The sequence below is a fragment of the Trypanosoma brucei genome, chromosome 6 (genome assembly GCF_000002445.2).
Source record: "Trypanosoma brucei brucei TREU927 chromosome 6, complete sequence".
Lineage (NCBI taxonomy): Eukaryota > Euglenozoa > Kinetoplastea > Trypanosomatida > Trypanosomatidae > Trypanosoma > Trypanosoma brucei.
Window position 1 is genome coordinate 618144 of NC_007279.1, and position 23087 is coordinate 641230.

At 47.8% G+C, this 23087-nt stretch overlaps 9 protein-coding genes and 6 non-coding genes across 15 annotated transcripts, besides 8 other annotated features; all 15 read right to left on the reverse strand.

Annotated features, from left to right (window-relative positions):
* Window positions 1-23087: part of a sequence feature (sequence corresponds to BAC RPCI93-28P18) that runs on past both edges of the window.
* Tb927.6.1886 lies at window positions 153-224 on the reverse strand. Its single transcript, XR_002990046.1, has one exon. It is a non-coding gene; the product is annotated as an H/ACA snoRNA, TB6Cs1H2 (small nucleolar RNA).
* Window positions 325-392, reverse strand: Tb927.6.1887. Its single transcript, XR_002990047.1, has one exon. It is a non-coding gene; the product is annotated as an H/ACA snoRNA, TB6Cs1H1 (small nucleolar RNA).
* On the reverse strand, window positions 539-631 carry Tb927.6.1888. Its single transcript, XR_002990048.1, has one exon. It is a non-coding gene; the product is annotated as a C/D snoRNA, TB6C1C1 (small nucleolar RNA).
* Window positions 662-750, reverse strand: Tb927.6.1889. Its single transcript, XR_002990049.1, has one exon. It is a non-coding gene; the product is annotated as a C/D snoRNA, TB6C1C3 (small nucleolar RNA).
* On the reverse strand, window positions 818-894 carry Tb927.6.1891. The gene has a single exon (XR_002990050.1). It is a non-coding gene; the product is annotated as an H/ACA snoRNA, TB6Cs1H4 (small nucleolar RNA).
* Tb927.6.1892 lies at window positions 909-976 on the reverse strand. Its single transcript, XR_002990051.1, has one exon. It is a non-coding gene; the product is annotated as an H/ACA snoRNA, TB6Cs1H3 (small nucleolar RNA).
* Tb927.6.1860 (hypothetical protein, conserved) lies at window positions 1424-2452 on the reverse strand (the record flags this gene model as incomplete). Its single annotated transcript, XM_840214.1, has 1 exon — window positions 1424-2452. The coding sequence occupies one exon, from the start codon at window positions 2450-2452 to the stop codon at window positions 1424-1426; it is 1029 nt and encodes a 342-aa protein (XP_845307.1).
* Window positions 2650-2679: a sequence feature (AT_rich).
* Window positions 3612-4895, reverse strand: Tb927.6.1870 (eukaryotic translation initiation factor 4E, putative; the record flags this gene model as incomplete). Its single annotated transcript, XM_840215.1, has 1 exon — window positions 3612-4895. The coding sequence occupies one exon, from the start codon at window positions 4893-4895 to the stop codon at window positions 3612-3614; it is 1284 nt and encodes a 427-aa protein (XP_845308.1).
* Window positions 5000-5030: a microsatellite.
* Tb927.6.1880 (aspartyl-tRNA synthetase, putative) lies at window positions 5795-7477 on the reverse strand (the record flags this gene model as incomplete). The annotated part of the gene is made up of 1 exon (XM_840216.1): window positions 5795-7477. One exon carries the CDS (start codon window positions 7475-7477, stop codon window positions 5795-5797), a length of 1683 nt encoding a protein of 560 aa, XP_845309.1.
* Tb927.6.1890 (hypothetical protein, conserved) lies at window positions 8082-9890 on the reverse strand (the record flags this gene model as incomplete). The annotated part of the gene is made up of 1 exon (XM_840217.1): window positions 8082-9890. The coding sequence occupies one exon, from the start codon at window positions 9888-9890 to the stop codon at window positions 8082-8084; it is 1809 nt and encodes a 602-aa protein (XP_845310.1).
* Window positions 9939-9965: a microsatellite.
* Tb927.6.1900 (bystin, putative) lies at window positions 10573-12000 on the reverse strand (the record flags this gene model as incomplete). Its single annotated transcript, XM_840218.1, has 1 exon — window positions 10573-12000. The coding sequence occupies one exon, from the start codon at window positions 11998-12000 to the stop codon at window positions 10573-10575; it is 1428 nt and encodes a 475-aa protein (XP_845311.1).
* Window positions 12838-14358, reverse strand: Tb927.6.1910 (hypothetical protein, conserved; the record flags this gene model as incomplete). The annotated part of the gene is made up of 1 exon (XM_840219.1): window positions 12838-14358. The coding sequence occupies one exon, from the start codon at window positions 14356-14358 to the stop codon at window positions 12838-12840; it is 1521 nt and encodes a 506-aa protein (XP_845312.1).
* Window positions 15052-15095: a microsatellite.
* Window positions 15490-15516: a microsatellite.
* On the reverse strand, window positions 17033-18205 carry Tb927.6.1920 (hypothetical protein, conserved; the record flags this gene model as incomplete). The annotated part of the gene is made up of 1 exon (XM_840220.1): window positions 17033-18205. One exon carries the CDS (start codon window positions 18203-18205, stop codon window positions 17033-17035), a length of 1173 nt encoding a protein of 390 aa, XP_845313.1.
* On the reverse strand, window positions 18913-19914 carry Tb927.6.1930 (hypothetical protein, conserved; the record flags this gene model as incomplete). Its single annotated transcript, XM_840221.1, has 1 exon — window positions 18913-19914. The coding sequence occupies one exon, from the start codon at window positions 19912-19914 to the stop codon at window positions 18913-18915; it is 1002 nt and encodes a 333-aa protein (XP_845314.1).
* Window positions 20009-20037: a sequence feature (AT_rich).
* Window positions 20314-20342: a microsatellite.
* Tb927.6.1940 (hypothetical protein, conserved) lies at window positions 20545-22557 on the reverse strand (the record flags this gene model as incomplete). The annotated part of the gene is made up of 1 exon (XM_840222.1): window positions 20545-22557. One exon carries the CDS (start codon window positions 22555-22557, stop codon window positions 20545-20547), a length of 2013 nt encoding a protein of 670 aa, XP_845315.1.

Sequence of the window (23087 nt, forward strand, 5' to 3'; positions counted from 1 at the left end):
GCAATTCAGTTTCAATAAGTGTCGATAAAGTTGCAACCGCAAATTCATCACGATCACGCACAGTGTAAATGGTCATATGAAGGAAGAATAGATAGAAAAAGGGAATTGAGATATATCACACACACGAAGATGGAGCCCACAATAACTATATGAGCTCTCGCGGGTCCGATTGAGGCCGTCACAGCACCAAAGAGTTACCGCCGCCGCCTCACCCACGGGGCTCGCTCAGATAAGATAACACACGCACACACATATATATTTATATATATGTAACTGGGTATGCAGGTGATAATAGCAGAAACAGATATGGTGGTGGTTTTTCTCAACTCTCGGGTAGCACAGGTGCAGACGCAGTGATTGACGTAAGCAAAACGCCTGTGTTTTCGCTAGCCTTCAGCGTACTATGGCAGAAAAAAAAAAGCAATCATCATTCGCCTCCAAGGTAGTGTATAGCATAAACATGGCACGGGTAAAGTGACTATTGGAGAAACAAAAGAAAAGTAAGTGAATAAAAGCGAGGGAGGGGGGAATATAGTAGAGTCAGTGAATCCTTGTATGAAGGCATCGTCGCAGTTCTTCTGTCATTGCATTTTTCAGATACCACAGGAATTGCACGTATGATCATCATGCTCATTATATAATGCAAAGAAAGGGGGAAGATATCAGTCCCGTGCTTATGATAGGTAGCTTAGTGCACGGATGCCTAATTCATTTGAAAATCATACAAATGCCTCGATTGTTAGCATCATCTGCACATACACTCAAATATATATATACACACACACACAAACCATCAGAATGTTATGGATGTAAAGTTGCATCTAACCTCAATGGGTATCCTGTGGAGCGGCATCGATAAGTACAGTCGCCAAGGAACCTTTAATAATGAGGTGTAAATGTATTCACTCCACTCTCCCACAGGCAAGTCCGTCACATGGACAATCAGCGTGTCCCGCAACGGTGCAACCCGCGGTACACAGTAAACAATAACAAACGTCGACGCGTACATTCCTTTTTTTGTGTTCTACACGTTTTTTTAAGGCATGTCATTAAAACTTTTTTTCTTGTTGTAAATTTCAGTAACTATGTACTTTTTCTTCTTATTCTGTTGTCTTTCCTCATGGTGTTTTTTTAGGTTTGTTAACTTAGTTGTTGTAAAGGCATTCCTTGTTTTGTGCTCCTTTATTTATTACTTCATTTGTTTATTTTAAAATGCTTGTTCAAGTGGTGGAGAAAAGGTTTGTTATGAGCTCTTCTGCCTTTGGGTTGGTGGGTGCTTGTTATTTCTTCCAATGTTGTGTTTTAATATCTCCGATTATTATTGTAACGATAAAGCACCCATTTTTCACCAACGCGTTGATTCATGCGCTGTCGCGGTTTTGTAAAATTAGTCAGTGATGGACGATGCTTGGCTGAATTGTTCCTATGCTACAACGTCTGATTCGTCGGCACCCATAGATGTTACATCGGAGGAAAGTTGCTCTAATTCTGTCACCTTGTCCTCGACGAAACTATGAACACATTCATCCAACTGCTGGTGGAGTTCGCGTGATGCGGTCTCATCGATTCCTGATTCCTGAAGAGCTCTCGACGCTTGTGTGCGGACCTGCTTTACTTTGTTTTTGAAAGACGACACGACAAGTTGTATTTCTTCCACCGCTTTCTGTCGCCGTGCTGTCGTTATAGGTGGCATTGTGATTTTTATCTTCTGTTGCTCCTTGGAGACCTGCAGGGTCCCGTCAAACCGTGTAACTCTCTGTAAAATAGGCGAGGCAAAGCTTACATTTTGTGGCACTACTTCCATTGTAGCGGCGCCCGTCTTCAAAACCTGGGCCACTTTAGTGAGAAGCACTTTGCGCCCCCCGCCCACATCCACATCCAACTGTTCCAAACATTTTGCCATATTCAACACCTTCATGGCGCTCACGTTCGCCCGCTCAAAGTGGTGTTGAAAAACTTGCTCCAATTCCTCCGGCACGTCTTCGCTGACGACTGTCTCAGCTTCTTGCAGTAAGTTCTCCTTTTCCGCCTTTTGCTCCCGTGACTTTCCCGACCGTCGCTCCGATCGTTCCTCGAACGTAAGCCGTCGAGACTCTCCACGGTCACCGCGCCGCACATCCTTCAAGCGTTGAATTGTGGAATTGAAGGGAAACGATCCAACGAGTCGCAAGGCGGTGAGTTGCTGGTGGTGCCGTGCAATATTCCACCACCGTATCGAGCCGGCTGCAGCTAGCAGCATCCGACGCATGCTTACTGCGCTGGAGTCACCACACAAGGACGGTATATTAAAAAGGCAAAGGGGGAATAAATTGGAAGACTTGTGTGAAAAGTGCAGTAAATACGTTCCTGCTCCTATCCATATAGACCACACGATAGACAATGAAGTAGAAGTGTCTGTCGTGTGATCTATATGGCGCTGACTTCCTCGAAGCCCATACACACAACTAAACATTTACGCCATTCTTAATGTTACCTCTTTCGCATCGCAAAGTGTTAGTCGCGCACTGGGTGTGTTGTGGTCCACTGTGTTTTTTTTTTCTCTCTACAACCCGCCGGAAAAACTGTGGCTCTGCTTGCGATTATATCTCGCTCGCGCTTCCACAAGCATAGCCCAAGTATGTACCTTACTTGGCCCACGCACGTACATACAAATAAATTAATATATAAATATATATATATGTGTGTGTGGGAGACGTTCCTCTTTGATTTGTTTTTTTTTCCTTGTTCCATAGCTCTCTCATCTCCACATATTTTCACCCTCCCCTCCGCTGCCCTGTCACGTTCCTCCCACGAGAACCAAAAGGGACGTAAATGCTAACATCTCTACAGTTGTGCAAACGACCCTTGTTATTTCCGAGTGGAGTGATGTGTGCGGCAGTGGCAGAATGCGAAAGGAGAGTAAAGGAAAATGAGTATCAGTCAAGTACGATAATTACGCCTTTGTCTCGGGTTCATTTTTTTTTAAAAAAAAGTTAAATTTCTTTCTTTTTTCCCCTGGTGAAGACTCTTTTTCATTCCTTCTACCCATCCCATTGATCCTGGCGTTTATACTTGTTGACGACCTGCTTCATGATTTCCCATATTAGTAATTTTTATTCACGTTCCTTTTGTTGTTACGATTGTGCTTTTCCTCCCCTTTTCTGTCCACTTTCCCTTCCCTTCCCATAAGCCTCACATGCAAACTCTCACAACGTTAACTTTCCCGTACTGCCTCAGTTTGTGCGCGCGAGTTGAAAAGTGGATGTAAAGAATGAGAAACGGGTGAAAAACAGAGGGAGAACACTAATGCACGTTTCTCCAACGCTTCTCCTTTACCCCTCTCAACACACGGTTACACCACAAATTCTCGCAAAGCGTCAAAAAGATGAAAAAGACGCAACTTCACAAACGCACCAATTACGCCCTCGTCAGACGTCGTGACACAGTGAAAGACAGACTGCCGCTGGGGTCCTATCTACTCCCTCGAGACGCTTTACGACATGCACGGGCGCGGCTATGTTGTATGAACGAAGCACCTGAGAAGACGGGAAGCATAAAAACCACTAACCAAAATAAATGAGTGATGGTGTTGGCCGCCTCCTCCACAAGTAACAAAACGCACGCCCTCACGCTCACCAAAGCCGACGATTGCCTCTATTTTTCTTCTCCTTCACAGCCAAGGCCGCCGCATTCGTGGCGGCCCTCTCCTGTGCGACGGAATGTGGAATGTAAGGAACCTGAAATGCATCCCCTAGAAACTTGTGCAGCAGCTCACTGATGTCGCTCATCAGCTCTGAAGTCTGCTCTGTGACCCATACTTCCAACATGAAAGCAGCCGCTCGCACCTTCAGGGCAATACCGTTGACACTGTTGCGCACTGACCTTGACCAGGACTCCCCAACAGTGCGGCAAAGAAGATGCAACCAAGCATCGTCAACCACTTGAGGCCTTACCTTCGCCCTCACAATACCGCCATCACGATTCCTCAGATCTTCCCACTTTGGATTGATACCATCGCGGAAGAGGTACAACGTCCCAGCGCACATACGTGTTGGCTCCGGAATATTGTTGAAGACTTTCCAGAAGGAAGAGATGCAGTCCATACGAAAAACGAGCGTGGGGTCATAAGTACTTTCCCTCGTGCTGTCGGGCCCACCAACTGGAAGGTAGAAGAGACACCAGGGGTCACCAAATCTCATATCACCAGAGTCGGGAGTGAGGGTAAAAGGCGAGGGTTTCGTCATGTTGGAGCGGTTCAGCGTGCGGCGCGGCAAAAAAGCCGGCGCCGAGGCTTTCAATGAGCTGCACCTGCTAATTTCTAATACCTCCTCATCCGTTTTGTCGACACTGATCTCCGCCACAATAGGCGTTGACCCGGCCTTGGGAACTGGCGATGTTGCCGACCGCACGCCATTACTTTTCGTACATGTAGTAACCCAACTGGAGGTAGAGGGAGAACCGCTTTGCTGTTTCCGCTGCAACTCCTTCTCTACCGCAAGGTCTGCAGTTGATGTTGGCAGTGGCATAAGTGAGCCGGCCGCTGCACCCCGTGGTACGTAACTTACTGCATTAGGGCTCATGTGAAATGCCGCCGAAGGCGCATGCACGGGACTCATTCGAGTGGGTATTACATGAGTTGAAACGGGGCTACGTGTAGGCGGGGGCACCACTGTTTGCTGTTGCTGCCCTTGTGGGGGACACGACGGAGATTGAGGAGTTGTCGCCTGTGCAGAAAACCCACTATGTGTTGTGATGGTGTTAGTGGATGTCATGGAAGTTGTGAACCCAGTCTTGGGGGTAGGCAACGTAGCGCGAGCCGGTAGAGTAGTCGGTGTGGGTGCAGTTACAGCCACCGCCGACGATCTTTTCTGCCATGACGGAGTGTACTCCACCGCATCAGCACGTAAATTTTGCATCAACACTGCCGATCAGATGAAGGTCACTACCAGCCTCCTCACCGGTACTAGTATACGACGGCTTAGTTCGTTCCTACGTAAACAAACGTACGGCACGCCACAACTATATATATATATATATATATATATATATATTCAATTGTTTTGTTTACAACTCCACACAGTATATCCGTCGCGCTCACCTTTTACTTGCCTGGCGTACACGCCACTTTGTTTAACCTTTTTTATTTATTCTCGTTTACCTCTTCTAAGAGACACACACAATACCTCCCGTATACTGGAGTTGCTGATGTGACCCTTAAAACAGTTCGTGATACAATTACCACAGTTAATATTATTTACTTCGTATTCTTATTATTGCTTTCGTTTCCTCCGCTTATACACACGAGTGCCCCTTGGTAGTTTCGTTTCGTTCACGTGGGCTACTTGAAATTCTTCAAACGAAACAAAAAGAAAGAGGAGGATAATACCAGTATAATCTGCCTAACCACCCCTTTACTTGGTCAGTTTAATGCTATTACACAGCCTCCCACGCTGACCCTTCACGGTAATGAGATAAAAATGTAATAAGAAAAAGAGAAAGTGGGGCAAAGAAAAAAAATAGTTCAACGCTGCAGCAGTTCCACAGGGCGGTCCGGAGAAAATGAGCGATCGCACCATCGATAACAGGGGGAAAATAGTTCATATATATATAGACACGGGGATAGGATGAAGGTGTTCATCACTACCATCGCTCTCCTCTTTTCAAAGACCTAATCGGTAATTATTAATTAATGCTTTCCCATCTGTTACGGACAAACAATCGTACCATCCGTCAAAATAACAACACCAGAGAGAAGGAAAAAAACAAGGCACAAACACGAAACTCGGATAATTTCTTTCCTCTGCCCTTCACTTCACTACGGTGTCACACGCTGCGGGTCGCGCGGGAAGAGCGACGTCAGACGTACGTTGTGTAAACCAAGGTACAACATTACCACGCGCTCGAGTCCAACACCAAATCCACCATGCGGCCATGCCCCAAGTCTGAAGGAGTCCACGTAGTCGCTGACAGGTCCAAGATCCACTTGCAGCGACTGGGCGCGTTGGAGCAGCAAGGAGGCATCGTGAATACGCTGTGCACCACTTGATATCTCCTCGCCTCGGATAAACATGTCAAACGAGTTGGTGAAACGCTCATCATTGGGGCACGGCATCGTGTAGAAGGGCCGCGCAGCCGATGGAAACCGGTCCGAAATGAAGAAGTCCACTCCGTAGCGCTCCTTGACCAACTTGCCAAGGAGTTTTTCGTTGGTGGTGTTTATGTCATCAGTTGGGTCCAGCTTAGTTTCCAGTACGGTATTTAGAAGCGCAACACAGTCCGGATAATTAATGCGAAGCATGCGAAGGTTGCTATTGCGAACACGCGCCTTGTACGTGTCGGTTGGCTCCGTGTCCTCTTCAATGGCACCGACACCTAACTCTTTCATGCGTTCTGCTGACATCTGCCACACAAGTGGTTCGAACGGGTACTGCCGCTTGATGGCCTCCAACTCCGCGTTGTGTCCTGATAGGCGCTCAAACATGTGACAGAAGAGCTCTTCAGCCAAGTCAAGCACTTCGTAATAGTGCTCATTGATCCGCATCTCCACGTCAAGTCCCACAAACTCCGTCAGGTGGCGGTGGGTGTTGCTGTTCTCTGCACGGAACACGGGCCCCACCTCAAAAACTCGCTTCAAGTCACCCTGGAGCGCAATCTGTTTATAAAGTTGCGGAGACTGCGCCAAATATGCGTCACGGTTGAAGTACCCCAGCTTGAATACGTTGGCACCACCCTCGCTCGCTGTCGCAATGATCTTTGGGGAATGAATCTCCACAAATTCGCTATCAATGAGAAACTGACGGAAGTACTGCCCCACCCGAGATTGGATTCTGAATATGGCATTGGATGCGGGGGAACGGAGGTCCAACCAGCGGCACGCAAGGCGCGTATCGAAGTTGATCTTAATGCCTTCCTCATCCTCACGGCGGGAAGCGTCAGCGAGTGTAAACGGAAGCACGCGCAGCGCCTCACTCACTACATGAATGCGATTGATCCTTAATTCGATGTCCTGTTGCGAGGTGGACGTAATAGGTTGAGCTGCGATACATACGGTTCCTTCTACATCAACAACAGACTCGCACGGCAGTTGACCGATAAAATCCACCATCTCCTTCGGTACCTCCTCCGACACGGCAGCCATAGCCTGAAGGGAGTGGACTCCATCGCGCAGCACAGTGAATGCAAGCTTCCCCTTCTTCCGTGTTGTGTCAACGCGGGCACGAATAGTGACCACACGGTCGGCGTCATCCTTCGACAAGACGGCAATATCGGTGAATTTCCTTGATCCATATGTTTTGGATTGCACCAGCGGCGCGGCTCCAAAAACGTCAGCGAACCTAAGCAGAAGTGCTGCCTTCTCCGCCGCTTTAGCAGCTTCTTCAGCTAGGCGCGCTGCCTTTCGGGCTTCTTTCTCGTTTTGCTTCTTGTTAGTGCTTTTAGGCGCATTTGCTGTGGTTGCTTCATTGGCGCCCGTGTTGTCTGATTGAGCGGGGTCCGACATCTGTGAGTAAAAATTCTCCAATTACAGGCGCTACCTTCAGGTATAAGAGCACACTAATCAACTGTAAGAAACAAAGTGTGCATGGGCAAACAAAGAGAAAGGGAATGGAGAGGTAATCCTGGTCTATTTAATGCACATTTAAGCCATCTGTATAAAAGATGCAAGGAGAGTAAAATACAATGTGGAACAGAAAACCAACCAGCTGCTCGGTGTGACCGCATAAATATACCTATATATTGGCATACTCGTGAACTTCTCAGGTATGTGACAAAAATAAAAAAAATCACCAAATAATGGGTGGCAATACGTTTTCAATCCCAGGGGAGCCCTTGCGGACCGACATCGCATACGACGGTCCGCCTGCTCCTAGCCGATGCATCAATGAATGTCACAAAACAGAAGGGTTGTCTGTACTCCCGGAGGCGAAATTGCGTTGCCACATTTTAAAGCTATCCTGCTCGAGTGGCGAGCACACATCCTACCAGGGTAGCGACCCGTGCACTACAAACCCATTTGCTATTGATGGAACACATTTTAGACATCACAGTAGATCTCTTCGTGAATCCATGATACTCAACAGCACTTCGTAGCAACAATGCCATTCTTATCGACGACGATGGTGCGCACGCGACTGGGACTGCATAACCCCTTCGTACTTCAGCTTCGGCCACATCTTTTCAATTTCCTTATCATCTAGACTGTCAGCAGAGTCCCTGTGACCACCACCACCACCACCAGCCTGCACGGAGTCCTTCGAACATATAGCGCGCTCCAACTCCAACTCTGTTTGCAAGCGCTTCAGTACCATCTTCCCATCACTATTCCTCTCCTCCAGAATCAGCCACTCAGATAGGGAATTCACAACGTGGGGCAACCCCATGCGCTTTACATGCTCACGGTGAAAATCTGACAACTTGGGTAGAAGCTCATCTTCAGTGATACCTTCCTGAGGAATATACTGGTACAGTTCGAAGGCAATGTCCAGCGGTTGGCGATCGGAAGCACGTCGAATCCGAACTTTTTGGGGATCCTTTTCGGTGGGATCGTCCACCACAAAGTAGGACGGATACGAAGCAAGCCAGGCAACTACCTTTTTCGGTAGGGAATATCGCATATCAGGCCTAACAAGTTCGAGAACCTCCACAAGATTGAGTGTGCGGTTTGAAGGAAATTTATCAAAGAGCTCATTTATCACCTGTATGTGCGTGTACTCATATTGAACCTTCATCGCGGTTTGCGGGGCCGCTCTTGCGGAGGTGTCACTACCATTCCCTCTAGCGGCACCATCAGAACTGCCTTCGGTGATGACTTCTTTCTTGTCATCACCATTCCCCTCCGACGACAGTGATGTCGGATCCTTCTTATGATGAGGAATCCACTTCGCCACCTGTAACATATCTTGTGAAAGTGACAGTGACTTCCCATGAGCCCGCAGGAAACCTGCAAAGCTCTTAAACTCACGCTTAATCAGCTTTTTTTGGTCTCGTGTGAGCTGCTCATATAGGGAGGTGATATTCACCCACTGTGGAATGTCACTACAGCACACCTGCTCCTGCACCATCTTGGCAACATCCGGTATGGGTGAGTTATCGAGCGTGTAATCGTTAAGAGCCAGAGGCGCCAAATGTGGAGGGCGACGGCGGATCATTCCCTCAATGACCTGAAAATGCTCTGGGAACTTCGATGCGATCGCAACTAACCCACCTTGACAATCGAAATAAGGATGAAACAGCACATCCTCAGGAACGCTCTCCTCAACTTGGTCAATAAGCGTAAATTCACTTGGCACAAGGGCCTTTAATCGTTCCAACACCGGCACTCGTTCCTCCAAGCGCACGTGCACGGCTGGGGGGGCCGCTGCTGGTTTCAACGCAACGCTCCCATTAGATTGCTCAATAGAGTCGAGAGACACAATGTACTCAGGTAGAGCAACATAGTTGATCACGTCCCCTACGTCTGTCATCACGAACTTCTCATCCGCTGCCCCACGACGTGGATGGTTTAAATCATCACGCAACTTCACATCTGCACGTACGCCATCGATAACGCGAACATCGAAAAAGAAACGGTACCGCTTAATAAAAGACAAGAAACGGCCACGGCCGATAAAATATTTCCTACTGTCTTCCGAGAGTATGGCCGCCACACAATGTACGGGAACGTAAAACGTCGGAATGTATTCAATGAACGTCAAGAGAACTTCTTGGGGTGATTTCCACGGCAACGCGGCGTGTGTCGACGCAACGGCTCCGGGCAACGGTGGAGGCGGGGGGAGTTTCGTTGCGGAACCCAATCGAGTCGGAGTTCCGCGGACATTCGGTAGAGGTGGGGGGACCCGGCTGGCCGCACCGCGCCGCTGCAATTCTCTCGATGCACATGTAAGAAAACTGCAGCTCCATAAGCACCGCCGCATGGGTGACAACTGTCACTGCGCTCTTAAACTATTATATTACTCCCAGGGGTGTGTGTGTGTGTGTGTGTGTGTGTGGAAATGAAGATGACTGCAGCGCGTCCTCCACCACCCAACAACCCCTATATTCCTTCTTAATTCTTTTCTGCAGACGCCAGCCACTGCCGCCGCAGAGTGGGTTCACTAACTCTTCCTTTCTTTTTGCGATAATGAATCCCGCGTAGTAGGTGAAAGGGAGGAGGAGGAGGGGGCAAAAGACACGTAGAGAAAACATACAGGAGTGCCAATAAACAAACAAGGGAAAAGTTGAGCAATACACAATGAAATGAGGTGTTGGGATAGCGGAAAAAAAATTACTGTTTAAATTAATTCGCAGACACGTATATGATTCCTTAACTTTCAACCTTTCATAGCCGCCCTTGCGACTGCTACTGCTTACTCACACGTTTCTGGAACTCCTTCACAGAACGTGTCCTCGCATGTTTCGCGCCCACATCAAATAATTAATTATTCGGTCGGATGTGAGCAAACCCCTAACGCTTAGACTGCCGGTCAATCACAAGTGATCACGCAGCTGTTCAGAGAAAGACTAAAGGGAAAACGAACCACCAATCCGCGGGTGGCCAAAGTTAGTCGTCCAAGCTGTGCGACAGCACGAGGAGATCTTTAACTACGTGTTTGCTCCTCAACTGTTCCCTCCTTTCGCCATAACTGGGGATGCATGCAGCTCTCGGCGAACCTCAGGTGTTATGAGGTAGTGGAAATGCTTTGAGCACACCTGCAGTAGCAGAGCGACCTGCTCAGCGGTAAAGTCTCCCTTATATCGTTGTGAGAATGAGAGCAGAGTTTGGTGCCAAAGTACTGGCAATTTCTCCTCCTTACTGTGGGATTGTATGAAGCGGTGGAAGTATGCTACAAGGGCGTCAATAGCTTGGTATGGCATCGCCATCTTCTTGTCGATCAGTACACGCAGCAGAACCGAGCGAGGACCCGAGAATGGCTGTTGCGCCAACTTGACAATAGTCACGGCTGTGGGAACTGGCGGCAAATGCATACGCTGCAGCACACTGGCAACGACCAGGGCCTCCTTCAGCGTACACTCATCGTCAGCTGCAAGTGGGAGAATAAATCCCTTATAAAATGCCACTGGTTTAAACAGCGCCTTCCTTATTGCCATGTACAGCGCCGGGTGAAGCTTCTTCTCCGCAGACATGTGCTCGTGCACAACGGGTAGGAGCACAGCTGCGTAAAACCGCTGTGCCATGCGCTCGTTAAGGTTCGCAGCGAATATGCGTGTGGCCTGGTACGTGGCGTGAGGCGACCATTCGTGTGGTTTCGTTAACATGAGCAACTGCTCCCAATTCTTTATGTTCGGCAACACCTTGAACGCCTTCGGCACCTTCCCCGAGGTGTAATTCTTCAGGATAGTACCAATAGCAGTGTACACACGCGCAACACGTGGGTCGACACGACTCTCTCCTGTTTCACCCATTCCCTCACACCCGTCACCTGAAGGGGAAGAGGCGGCTACCTTTCGGGCGTCTTCGCGTTCCTTTATCTTCTCCATAATCATGTCAGCAAGGTTACGACTTTGCACATGGGATTGAGGTTGAAACTTCTGTAGCAACCGTGCCTCCTCATCGTCAATGTCGTACATGTCAACACCCATGTCAATCTCTGACGGAATTTCTGACACAACCGACTCCGCCTCATCGTATTCAATAACAATTGGTTCTTCGCTCTCATCTTCGTTTTCATAGAACCTAGCGCCGGCGTCCTCCCCATCTTCCTCGTTTTGTAGATTAACTATGGTAGGGTCGTTGTTGCAGTCGTCTCCATCGCTACTTTCTTCACCGTGAAGCCCACCACCGTCTTCCTGTTCCTCCGCAGCAATTGCCTCGATTTGCTGGCGTGCGGTTTTGAGAATTTTACTGGCCACTCGCCCTGGCAGAACAATTCCACCCTCCAAGTCAACATCTACATCATCTGAAGCTCCCGACGCTTTGCTTTCCACCGCTCCTCGCTTGGCGCTGGCAAACCGGTCGGCGTGCAGGTCTTCGCCTAGGGGATTTGTGCGGGTGCCGATGCGTCGTTTCTTTTCGCGTCCCGGCATAAATGGTGATTAGAAATTCCCTAATTTCCCAATACGCGCGTTCCCCATTCCCCGCAGGAGGTGAGTTTGTTGAAAAGAATAGAGGTGAAAGGCAGAACAAGGTGGTAGCGTTAAATATGGAGCGGTGAGTCAAAAAAAAAATCATCAGTAAGGCAAGCAGGAGCGAAGGTAAGGACTTAAGGAGATACCAAAGACAGAATTTCCCCAGCAAACAAGTCATGAAGTGAGGCTAGAGAATAGTAAGCGCGAACAAGAGTGTCATTACCTTCTGCCACACTCAACTTCCAGTGCCATTTACTCCACCTGACTGCGGTTTAGCATAGGTTGCACTTCTGCCTTCCGCCGCCCCTGGTGACGATACCAATTTATTCGTCTTCGTCAAGGTAAGGCCGCACCTTGTTACTAGGTAAACAACGAACACGAGCACACGTGGGAAATTAAAACGTCGTCGCGTGAACATCTGTGGGGGGTGGGGAATGGAAGGAACCTTCAGAGCGAGAAGAAAGAGGGTAAATTAAAAATGAAAACACCAAAATAAACGAGTGGTGATGGGAAGACCACTTGTTAGGGGAGAAACCTACATGATCCTCCCATTAACGTTAGCAGGGGGAGAAATTTGGCCTCCGTAAACTCATCACAAAACAACGGCATTCCACCTCACTCCCAGCGCGCCCCGCTAACACTGCCGTTGTATGAGTGCGTGCACGAACATTCACACAGTGTTATCATACGTATATTACATGTATATACGCTTATTTGTGCGAGTCAGCGCATTTGTCAATGCTTTCGGCTACATTTTGGCATTTGGGCCTGGACTTAAAGCAGAGCATCAACCCTTTAGGGCGTCTTTTCCAAACGCGGGGGAATCCTGGCGGATTCCTTCGCCTTTCCATTGCGATAACAAAGTAACCCCTCTGAGCGACGTAGAAGATCTGTCTGCACCCGGCGCAGCCGCTGCTCCTTTGCAGCCATCTCCGCGTCGCGTTCCTCAAGTATTTTCATCCATGATGAAACCTTACGGGTTAGACTCTCAACCTCACCAATGCGCCCCTGCAGCATACTATCGCGCTCCTTATGAGCTTCCAGTTCACTCCTGTACTTCCCCTCACGCTTCAGCAAAGCCGACTCCTGTTCCTCCAAGCGGCTCTCTAGTGCGGTCAACACCTTCCGCCTTTCACCAACTTCACGTTGCCGACTTTCTAATTCACTGAGGCGTTGCTGAAGAAGACGTTCCTTCCCAGAAACACTTGCCTTTCTTTCGTACACGCGTTGAAATAGCCCTTTGGTGTTCTCACATTCCAAGAGCAAATGCTGGATTTGATCAACAATGACAGTTGCGTCATTGTCACGGAGGTCAGAAATCGATGGCTCACCGGACTTCTTATTCCGCAGAGCCCGTTCCTTCTCAATTAGCTGGTCACGGGCCTCTGCCAGTTGTCGTCCCTTCTGTTCCTGTGGGAGCGACCGCGGAAAGTGGTCAAAGTCTATTGTGCTGAGCAACTTTCGAAGGGACTGCTCAAAGAATAACATCTTGTACAGTGTTGACTCCAATGTGGTAAAGACCGCCGCCCCCGGGGGTGGCGTCGGTAGCGGCGCCTGTGCTGAGACGGCTTCCAGAAGTTCTTGACTGTCCCCACGGATGACCACTGACCCCTTCTGCGATCGCGAGTAGGACCTGATTTCTTCATCTTGCGAGTCCTCACCTTCGTATGACTTTACGTAATAAGTGGTCCAGCTTCCCGAATGTGAAGCAGCGAGCTCAGCGGCGTTTTCTCCGCGTGACAAGGTATGCGCTAAGGTGGGAGACTGCCTCCCATCGTTTTGGAGTGTATCTCCCGCCGATCCCTCCATTCCCTCTGAGAAGGCCTGCTCGCTCGCACAAGCCTCCTCATAATAATCCTCAGACTCGCTGAAGCTCAACGTGGAATCATGGTCCTCTCCGGTAATTTCTGAGGTCATCGTCACACTCCGCGATGCGAGATCCCGTTGATGACCATCTTTTGGTGGGGAGGGTGGAGGAGGAGGTGCCGCTCGCCGATCGCCACGCCGCGAATCACCGCCCACCACACGAGACGATTCAAAATCAGCCGCATTCCCCCGCTCCACATGGTACGGATGATCAGTCTTGCTTTTCCTAATGGTATGTAACGAACTATTCACGCCATTATGGCCGACCCTGATTCTTGAAGAGGACGGCGGCGACGCGGATTCCCCACCGTTAAAGGAAGTGCCTTCTTCATTGTTAGCAGTCCCAGCGACGACACCCATGGCCTCCACTATTGTGGCGTTGTACATCTCGAGACGCTCACGCAACAGTTGAATGCGTTGCGCTGAGGATAAAACCTCCTCCTTCGTCATTTCCTATATTCACCAGTTAGGGTCCCGCCACTTTCCTCTCTCTGTTTCCCTCTTTTTCTTTCTATATGCACGTACGGAAGGGTTTTCTGTGCACTTCCTCTTTCTATAGATGTATGTATGTATATATCTGTATATTCGCACCAACCAACAAAGTGCTTGATGTTGATATTCCTTTTTATCTATGTTTGTTCGCAAGATTAGCCTGATGCACCTGCTAAACCTTCTTTCCCCCTTTTTTCTTCCCTTGTGAATATGTGGAGGAGAAAGCCTCAGAGTAAGGAAGAAACTGGGAAAATGTTCCCCCGTGTATTGCGCTATCAACTTCCTACTTTTTATACTTCTCGTTATTTTTCGTTTCTCGATTCTGGTGTCAGAGACGAAGAAGTTGATCTCTCTGGTGCTGCGTACTTCTTTACTCTTTCTACCCACGAAACGGTAACAGGATTAGGTACTGCAAAAATAGGAAAATAGGACGGGAGGAAAGCAAGCAAGGAAAAAAAAATAAGATTTACGTGGAACGTTTTTCTTCATCGTAGGGAATTATTGGCAGGGTGTACAAACAAAAAAAGAAAAAGAAAAACCAACTGAGATACATCTTCCACAAGTCTTCTCCTTCCTCTCTGTATCAAAACAAAGCAGCCAACATCGTTCAATCACCGGCCTCGAAGTGACCATATGCATTCTGTCCATTAGCACACACACACACACACACACACACACACACACACACACACACAGTTTTTGAAGAAAGGAAAAAAGTAATATAGTCGAATGAGTGTGTGTGTACAGTTGAATACAATAAAAGGGATTATAAGGGAGGAAAGGCACAAAGAGGGGGAGAGGAGAACCACCAGTGCAGCAAAATGACGGCAATAACACAAACGTACGCAGTCTCATGGCAATTTATCGGAAGACAACACACGAAAAAAAAACTAACTAAAAAAAAAAGCAAACGAAGTACATGCAAATCTGGCGCACTACCGGCCGCTCAGCTGTTCATATATAACGAAATGAAAGAAAGGACCCAAAGAAAGAGTCAGGGTAGAGAACCCTACCTGGAACGATGCATTACACAACATAGGGAGGAAACAACAATTAACAATAGCATTAGTGACCACAGTAACAATAAGGATATATATATATATATATGTATATGTAATGCTTCTTCCTTATTACTGAGTTCACTCACTCACTCACATCGGTGCCGCGGTATCCCAACTCAAATAAGCCTCTCACGTTATGGCGTATGGATATAAAGGTAATGAACAAATGAAGTGAAATAAGAGGGTACTGGAGGGGGGACTACAACAGTTATATATATCGTGTACGTCAGCGAATCTAATAAGAGAAATGAAGAAAAAGAAGTTTCAACAAAAAATGAAGGAAAAAAGGTGAAGACGACGATTGCGGGGGAGGGGAAACCCCAGTGCCTCGCAGTCTTCATACCTTCATTTCCATGAAATTTTCAGCAGAAACCTCACCCAATTCTTCATTTCTTTCAATCTCCACTTTTCTCCTTTTCCAACCTGCAGGCTGCAACACAGAAAACATTACATACAACATTGGAACTTGTGAGCATCCTCTAAAACACACAAAAGCTTTGGGACCCCCAAAACCGAAACAACAGAAAAAAAAACATTCTTTAGATGGTAGAGGAGGTGCCAGCCTATGTGAGCGTCTATTTTCCGTGTTCCCTCCTTTCCACTTTACAGTTCATATAGTTTGCTTTGTTTTGGCTCTGTTAATTACCCTTTGCTTCTTCCTTCGTATCAGCGTCATTTTCGTGAGCGAAAGAAAAGCACCATGTCACTGGAGAAAGTGAAAGCAAGGAAAAGGAATGGCTATGCGTCAATACCGAATGAGTTATTTGTGAAGTAAATAAAGAAACCATCGACATGAAAAACAAAAAAAAACACACAAAGAAAGAGCGAGAGATGACAATCCAAAGAATTCGCTGAAAGACAACGAATAAGGTTACTCACCATGTTGTTTCTATTCCCAATACCGCAACACACCACGCCCGTAACACGCGGATGGTTCCCCTTACGAATCTGTTGCACATGTATTGTGGGATGAGGGGCAACCTCGCATGCACACGCAAGGGGAAATCGGTATTTGGGGGGGGAGGGGGATAATAAGCAAACATGTCAACAGAAATACAAAAAGTGGATATCATGCACGATCATCAGAGGTGTGGAACGGTCATTTGTTACTTGCATTTGTTCTACAAAACTCGTCAGGCTGCAAGACGACTCCGTGACAAAGTTGTGTTTACGCTCATGTTCCTCACCGTCGTCCCTCTTTCCTTCATCCTCTTTAATTTTTTCCTTTTTTTAAAAAAAAGAGGGATCTCTTCACCTCTTATATTATCGGTGGCACCTCTAACCTGAGGGATCACTTGTTTACCGAATATTGTTCAACATTTCCTTTCCTTCTCTTCCTCTCTGTGAAGCGAGAGCCCTCCAGTCCGCAAGAGTCCCTCTAGTCGGACTCACTTGTCTTTCATTGCAACTTCTCCCACTGATGTGATAGTTTTTATTTCCACCCCCAACCCCCTCTCCCCGTTTCCCTCTCCGGTCAGCTCTCCTCTCCGTTTCCCAATTTCATTTCGTCCCTCTCTAATTGTGTGCAACTAAACTATAAAAATAACCGAAACAATGGAAACATAAAACCCTCAGTCCGCCCGACTTGTTTTTTCCTCAGCAATACGTCGACCCACTTCAAACAACTCTTTCTTGGTTGTTATCTTCTTTACGGATATGTGATGTTGCTTCACATAGAGCAGAAGTTCCTCCTTTGAAAGTTCACGATAAGCTTCACTGCTGGACCTCCCGCGGATGACAGCACCCACATCTCGAGTTTGGGGAAGTTCAGGGGAATTCGTCATATCCACTGATCGGCTGCAGCTGCTTCCCCGCGATGGCGCCCGTGGGGCCGGAGAGAACTGCAGCGTTACTTGTGATGGCAGTTCCGATGAAAAAGCTGGTCCTCCAGCTAACTGAGTTGACATATAGGCCTCCGCCAACCCCCCCTCTTCCCCAGCATTACCTTCGGGATTGCTTTCTTCCTCCTCGTAAATATGTGGCACACGTGGTGGTGGTGTTAATGTTTCCAAGTTAGCCCCATCCTTGAAGGTAACAGACTTTCGTAATCGACTTGGAGTGGATTCATTCATGGAGGCCCTACCCACTGAAGGCCGCTGCAACGGGCATGGGGAAGAATGTGGAGTCGACGCGGCGGAAGCTCCACCATCAGCGTCCTCAGAGAGCATACGTTCCTTCATATCTGGTGATGTCCTTGCTTTTGCCACTACGTTGGAAACTCTTCCGAGTAATTTCTCGAGCCACTTCCCGCTTTCCCTGGTCTCATTCGCCACGGATTCGTCTCTTTGGGTTTGCTCGGGCGTCGGAGGAGGTGCTTTCAGCACTGTGCCACTGAGGCGTGCGGAACCACGCGAAGTGACACCACCTTCCATTTTATCTGGACTGGACGGCTTTTTCGGTGACATGCTCGAACGTCTTGAAGAGCTACCCATGCCGTCCTGCAAGGTCTGGCTGTTGCGCTCGCTCTCTTTTATCGTCTTATCGAGGAGCGTTGAGGCCCGTTCTAGTGCAGCATCGCACCGCTTGGTGAGCTGCTGTGAAAGGTGGACCTCCATTTCGTCGTTACATTCCGTGGGACTCTCCCCTCGCAACCTTTTCCCACACTCTCTGAAAATTGAGCCAAATGCAAAATTCGCTTTACCGCCGTGAGCGGACTTCACTGACTCAGCCTGTGACAGCTCACTCGTGTCACTGTGGTTGCGGGCACGGCGCTGACTCGACGCGGTAGGCCTCCGGTAGGACATGGCAATTTTATTTTATTTTTTTCTTGGTTCCTTCAATCTCTACAGTGTGCTATTTGAAAAAGTAATAAAACGAGGATGAACGAATGGTAGAAGAAAAAGAATGATAATTAAAAAAAAAAATACGGCCCGCTGAAACGGCACAGAAAGCGTCTGCGAAGGAAAGACATGTGCTACAAAGGCGATACAGCATGCTAGTAATAACAACGCCTTTGCATTGCTTATTCAGTTATTCACGACACCCGTAATGTTCCCCCTCCTTTACCATTAATCAGCGTGGTTTCTGGGCGGCAATACTTCTTCGCCCTTCTACAATGAAGAAGTAAAATATTACTTGAACCCTCATGTATCTCTGCCCTCTCAGGTTGTACCACCATTTTCTTCTTTGTGATACATATCTTCCCACTTTGTCCTCCTCCACAAATACATTCCCGTGACATCGACCACCATATACCCCTGCCTCCTCAACCCAACATATCAAAAAATATATATATGTACCCCCATGCACACGCACAAAACACTACATAAAAGTTAACATAGAGAGGAAGAAACCGTAAAAATATGTCAAACAAATCACAGCGAAATTCCCCTACATACAGTCGTAACACACCAACCGTTGCATCATCGTGGATATCCGTGCACCACTTTAACACCGCTTCGAATGCACACGGATATCCACGATGATGCAACCTCGCCATTCCATGCATAAGTCAGCCACTTTTATCACTCGGCCGTCCCTCCCCACGTCTTGTGCCCGACGCGGTTCCAGCAGGGTCCCTGCCGAAACGTACAACAATAATACAGAAGAACATGAACAGGATGTAAAGCAATACCAGACACACAACAAAGACCTGCAGGTAGTGTGGTAGGATGTAATACAATGCTAGGAAGGCAGGGGGGATGAAAATCGTAAATGAAACCATATTTCGAATCTTGCTAAAAAGAGTGGAACCCGGCAGAAGTGCAACCCCCGCGTACGCGAGGGAAACAAATACGTACTCATCGTATGCCGAAAGAAGGAAATGCGTAATGATAAGCGACATGACAAAGTAATTAGTCGTCAGCATACGAACCGCTTGGAACGCCATAAATAGACTAGGTGCAGCAATCATGGAGATTAGGTAAAGCACTTTGTGAAGGAACGGAATAGTGCGAGCGGTTTCAAAGGCCTCCTTATGTTCCTTCATATTAGCAGTCAGTACCTCTGACTGCGAGGCACTAACTCCGATGAGCATGTCGTAAAGTTCGTTGTCGAACAAACAGATATACAGCATCGAAATGCGAGGGAAAACAAGAGTTGTAGATCCTATCACGAAGACACGAAATGGTTCCTGTTTGAAGTATGACCAAAACTCTGCTGATGTTGATACCCCCTCTCCGCACATGCATGAACCCTTAAGAAGTTTCAAATGCGCTGAAAACTTAACGACATGAATTGAATTCTCTATGGGAAAGTGCTCTTCGAAATCCGCCGGCGTCAATTCCAGCAGAGTAGGGCCGTCTATGAGATGTTTACGGATATACCCGCTGTACTCTGGATATCCTAATGTGTTATTCATCCAGTACTCAACATCCACAACATTCCATGAACTCACCGGCTTATTTATAGGTGAAGGACGAATCACAACAGCCTCTTCTGATGATTGAACAGGTAACGCTTGGCGGAGCATGAGCACCAACATCAACACATTCACACCACTGCGAGTGCTCATGGTCGGTGTTACTAATGTGAGGCAACAACAAAAGTGCTTGCGGTAGAAACCCCACAATTCAATAGAAGAAAGAGGAAAACAAACACACGAAACGAATATATTATATTTATTTATTTATATTTACTGTAAAAAGACGCCTGTAAACCCTTCGACCTCCTCCTATCTCAACAAAGGGACTTCCTCCTCACGAGCACGGCGGAGAGCGACTAAAACAAGGAATAAAACTAAAAAGAAAATGAGGAAAAATCGCAGGCAAAAATAGGGTCTGCTTGTAAACAGAGTAAAATAAAAATGCTACGAGGAAACAACAGCATATCGGTGGGGAAGAAGTAACATCAGGCCCTTTCACCACGCCCTTCAGTTCCACAACATGATTTAATAGTGATAAACAGGGAACTCGAGGAGGAGGAGGAGGAGGAAGAAGAAGAAAAAAGAAAAAAGAATACCCTGTTAAAAAAATTTACAAATTCCACCCATACATCGTAAGAATGACCGCAAGTGGGTAAAAGCTAGGTCACTTGTACAGTTTGCACATAAATAAAAAGGAGGAGCCGTCAAATCCAACTACGTGCGTGACACTATATGTTATTTGTCAGCTCATTCTCATCCATTTTTACTTCACTCCCGCTCTCAAGCAACTGGCGCCGCGCCTTTCGCTCCAGCCCGACGACGACCAGTCCGGTTAATCAATGAAGATTCGGAATTGTTGTTTTTGGGGGCTGAGCCAATAGACAACTCAAGGGTAAGCACCATTTCTAATGAACTAAGTTCGTCTACCCGTTTCTCCTCGATATTTGAGAGAAGTCTCAATTCATCTAAATCGTCCTCTAAGCGCCTTGTCTCTGTTGGGAAACGATCGGACGCGTTCATCCGATCAGATGTTGACTTTTTGGAACGCCGCCGAAATGAACCAGAATTTGCCGCGACCAGCGGTGAAGATGATTGGGGCGCCTGTGATGCACTCACGAGGAGTTGCAAAGAATTGGTGAGGTTCTTGCGAAGTTCGCGTGCATGAACCCGCTTCTCCGCCAGTGCTGCCTCGCTAAGTATAATGGGTACCTTCACAGATAGGGCTCGCGGTGGTGGCCCCGTGCTGAGAAGCAGAGAAGAACAGTCAGCGACGAAGGTGCCCATTTCGTAGGTCAGCGTCACGCTGTTACCGCTAGCAAATTGTACATCATCACGAACCTCGAGTGTGATAGCTAGCGCTTGCGCTAGCAAGTCCGAAAGTTTAGCGCTGGTCGGTATGTTAGCCCTTGCTGTATGGTTCAGTTCCGCCACGTTGTCAATTGCGTTTGGTGAAGGTTGCAACGTCCTTCTCGAGGCAGTGGTTGCTCGGCCGCTGGGGGCAGCAGGCAATATTGGTATATTCTCACACTTCAAAATTGCACCTTCCTCCCCGCCCCAGGAACCCTTCAAGGAAAAATGAGTGGCAAACTCGTACGATATTCCGACGGCGGCGGGTTTAGCCTTCCTTTTTCCCTTCCTAGCCTTTGGTTCCGGCCGCTCTATCAACGACCGATCGTCGCGTGGTAACAGAGTGTGAAACAGGTTGGAAACTCCCTCCAACTTTACCACTGTGACGGCAATCGGCACCCCGGTCGAGACCAGGAACGACAATTCGCGCGGCGTGGCGACACATGAATGATAAGTCGACGCCCCATCTTCAACAGACGGCGCTTTCCTGGGAGACGCACTTAGTGCATTGTTCGCGCAGGGGAGGGTAACGCCGTCAAGCTTTCGCAGCCGGGGGCAACCCCTCGTTATATTTTCCTTGTAGTTGTCCAGAAGTGCAATGGGACAACCAGTAAACGTCACATCGTCCAATGTCGGATGATTACGCAATGAATCAATGGCGAGAACCAAATCGAATACGGTGTTGCGTGTTAGATCAAGCACACGGAGCGAAGGCATTTCATTGATGAAGTCAAGGCCGTCCATCGCGTTAAATGACAGACCAACAAGCGCGAGAGTATTAGACCCGCATATTTGCCTTATGTTACATCCACAGGCTATAAATACCAGACACGCGGGTGGAAGATATGGGATGGAGGTTAGCCCCGGGTTGTTACTTAGGACTAGCTTAGTAACATTTGAGAACTGAAAAATGTCGGGCGTCAGTGCATCGATTCCCTTGTGGCAAAACCTAAGGTCAACGAAATAGGTACACAACTCCACCAAGCTAAACCTCGCTTCAGCCTCCTCCGTAAGGGCTTTCCGAAGCCGATTTCTCTCTCCACGGTGCAGCCGTCCCCAGCTTCCACAGCAGCCTCGAGTTACATCCAGCAGTTGCATAAGACTTTGCGTGTAACGAAGGCATCGAGATTGTGCCCTCACCACAGCATCTGTATCCTCGCAGAAATCAATTGGGGGAAGTTCTTCCATGGAGATAACTGGGCATGCAGCCCGAACCCCTTCTAACCTCTTAGGAACAACAGGACGAACATCATCACATACATTACCCGCTCCAGCACAAACACTGGCATTCAACACGGCACCCGCTTCTAACAGCTCCTGAAGTTCCTTCACGGTGTTACCGATATATGTGCTGAGGGAGCTCCAAAATACATTTGAAAAAGTCCCTGAGCGCCGCTCAGGCAACTTTCTTTGATCGTCGTCCCCCCAGGGAGGAGGTACAATCATCTACGACATTGCCAAAACAAACATAGAATCAAAGATAACAAGGGTGCTTACAATACCAACTGAAAACTGGCCAGGAGTTCTTCGGGTAGCAGTCCTCACAAACACAGCTACACAATAAGGGAAAACTCATGCCACATAAACCAACATTGCAATTTTTTTTACAAAAAAACAAAAGCTTAAGGTCGCCACACACGCAAATCCCCTGCATATGGTAACACGCGGTCAGCAATGTCCACAGGAACCGCGTGTCCCTCAATATCAATGCATCAATATAGAAAATAATCCAAAAATGCGAGTACCACCCGACAAAGCAGCAACAACTCGAAAAGTAAAAAGAAGCCATTTCCTTTTTTCACAATTTTGTACAAGAGCATATTACCGAACATAATAAGAGAAATGTGAGCAACTCATTTGTACGGCCCATTAAGAGCTGTTAGTCCTGCGCCACCAGTGTAAACTGCCAATTCACCTACAAATGTATACGCGGAGTAAGGTTCCACCTGTGGATGCGCTTCGCCTACTTCCATACG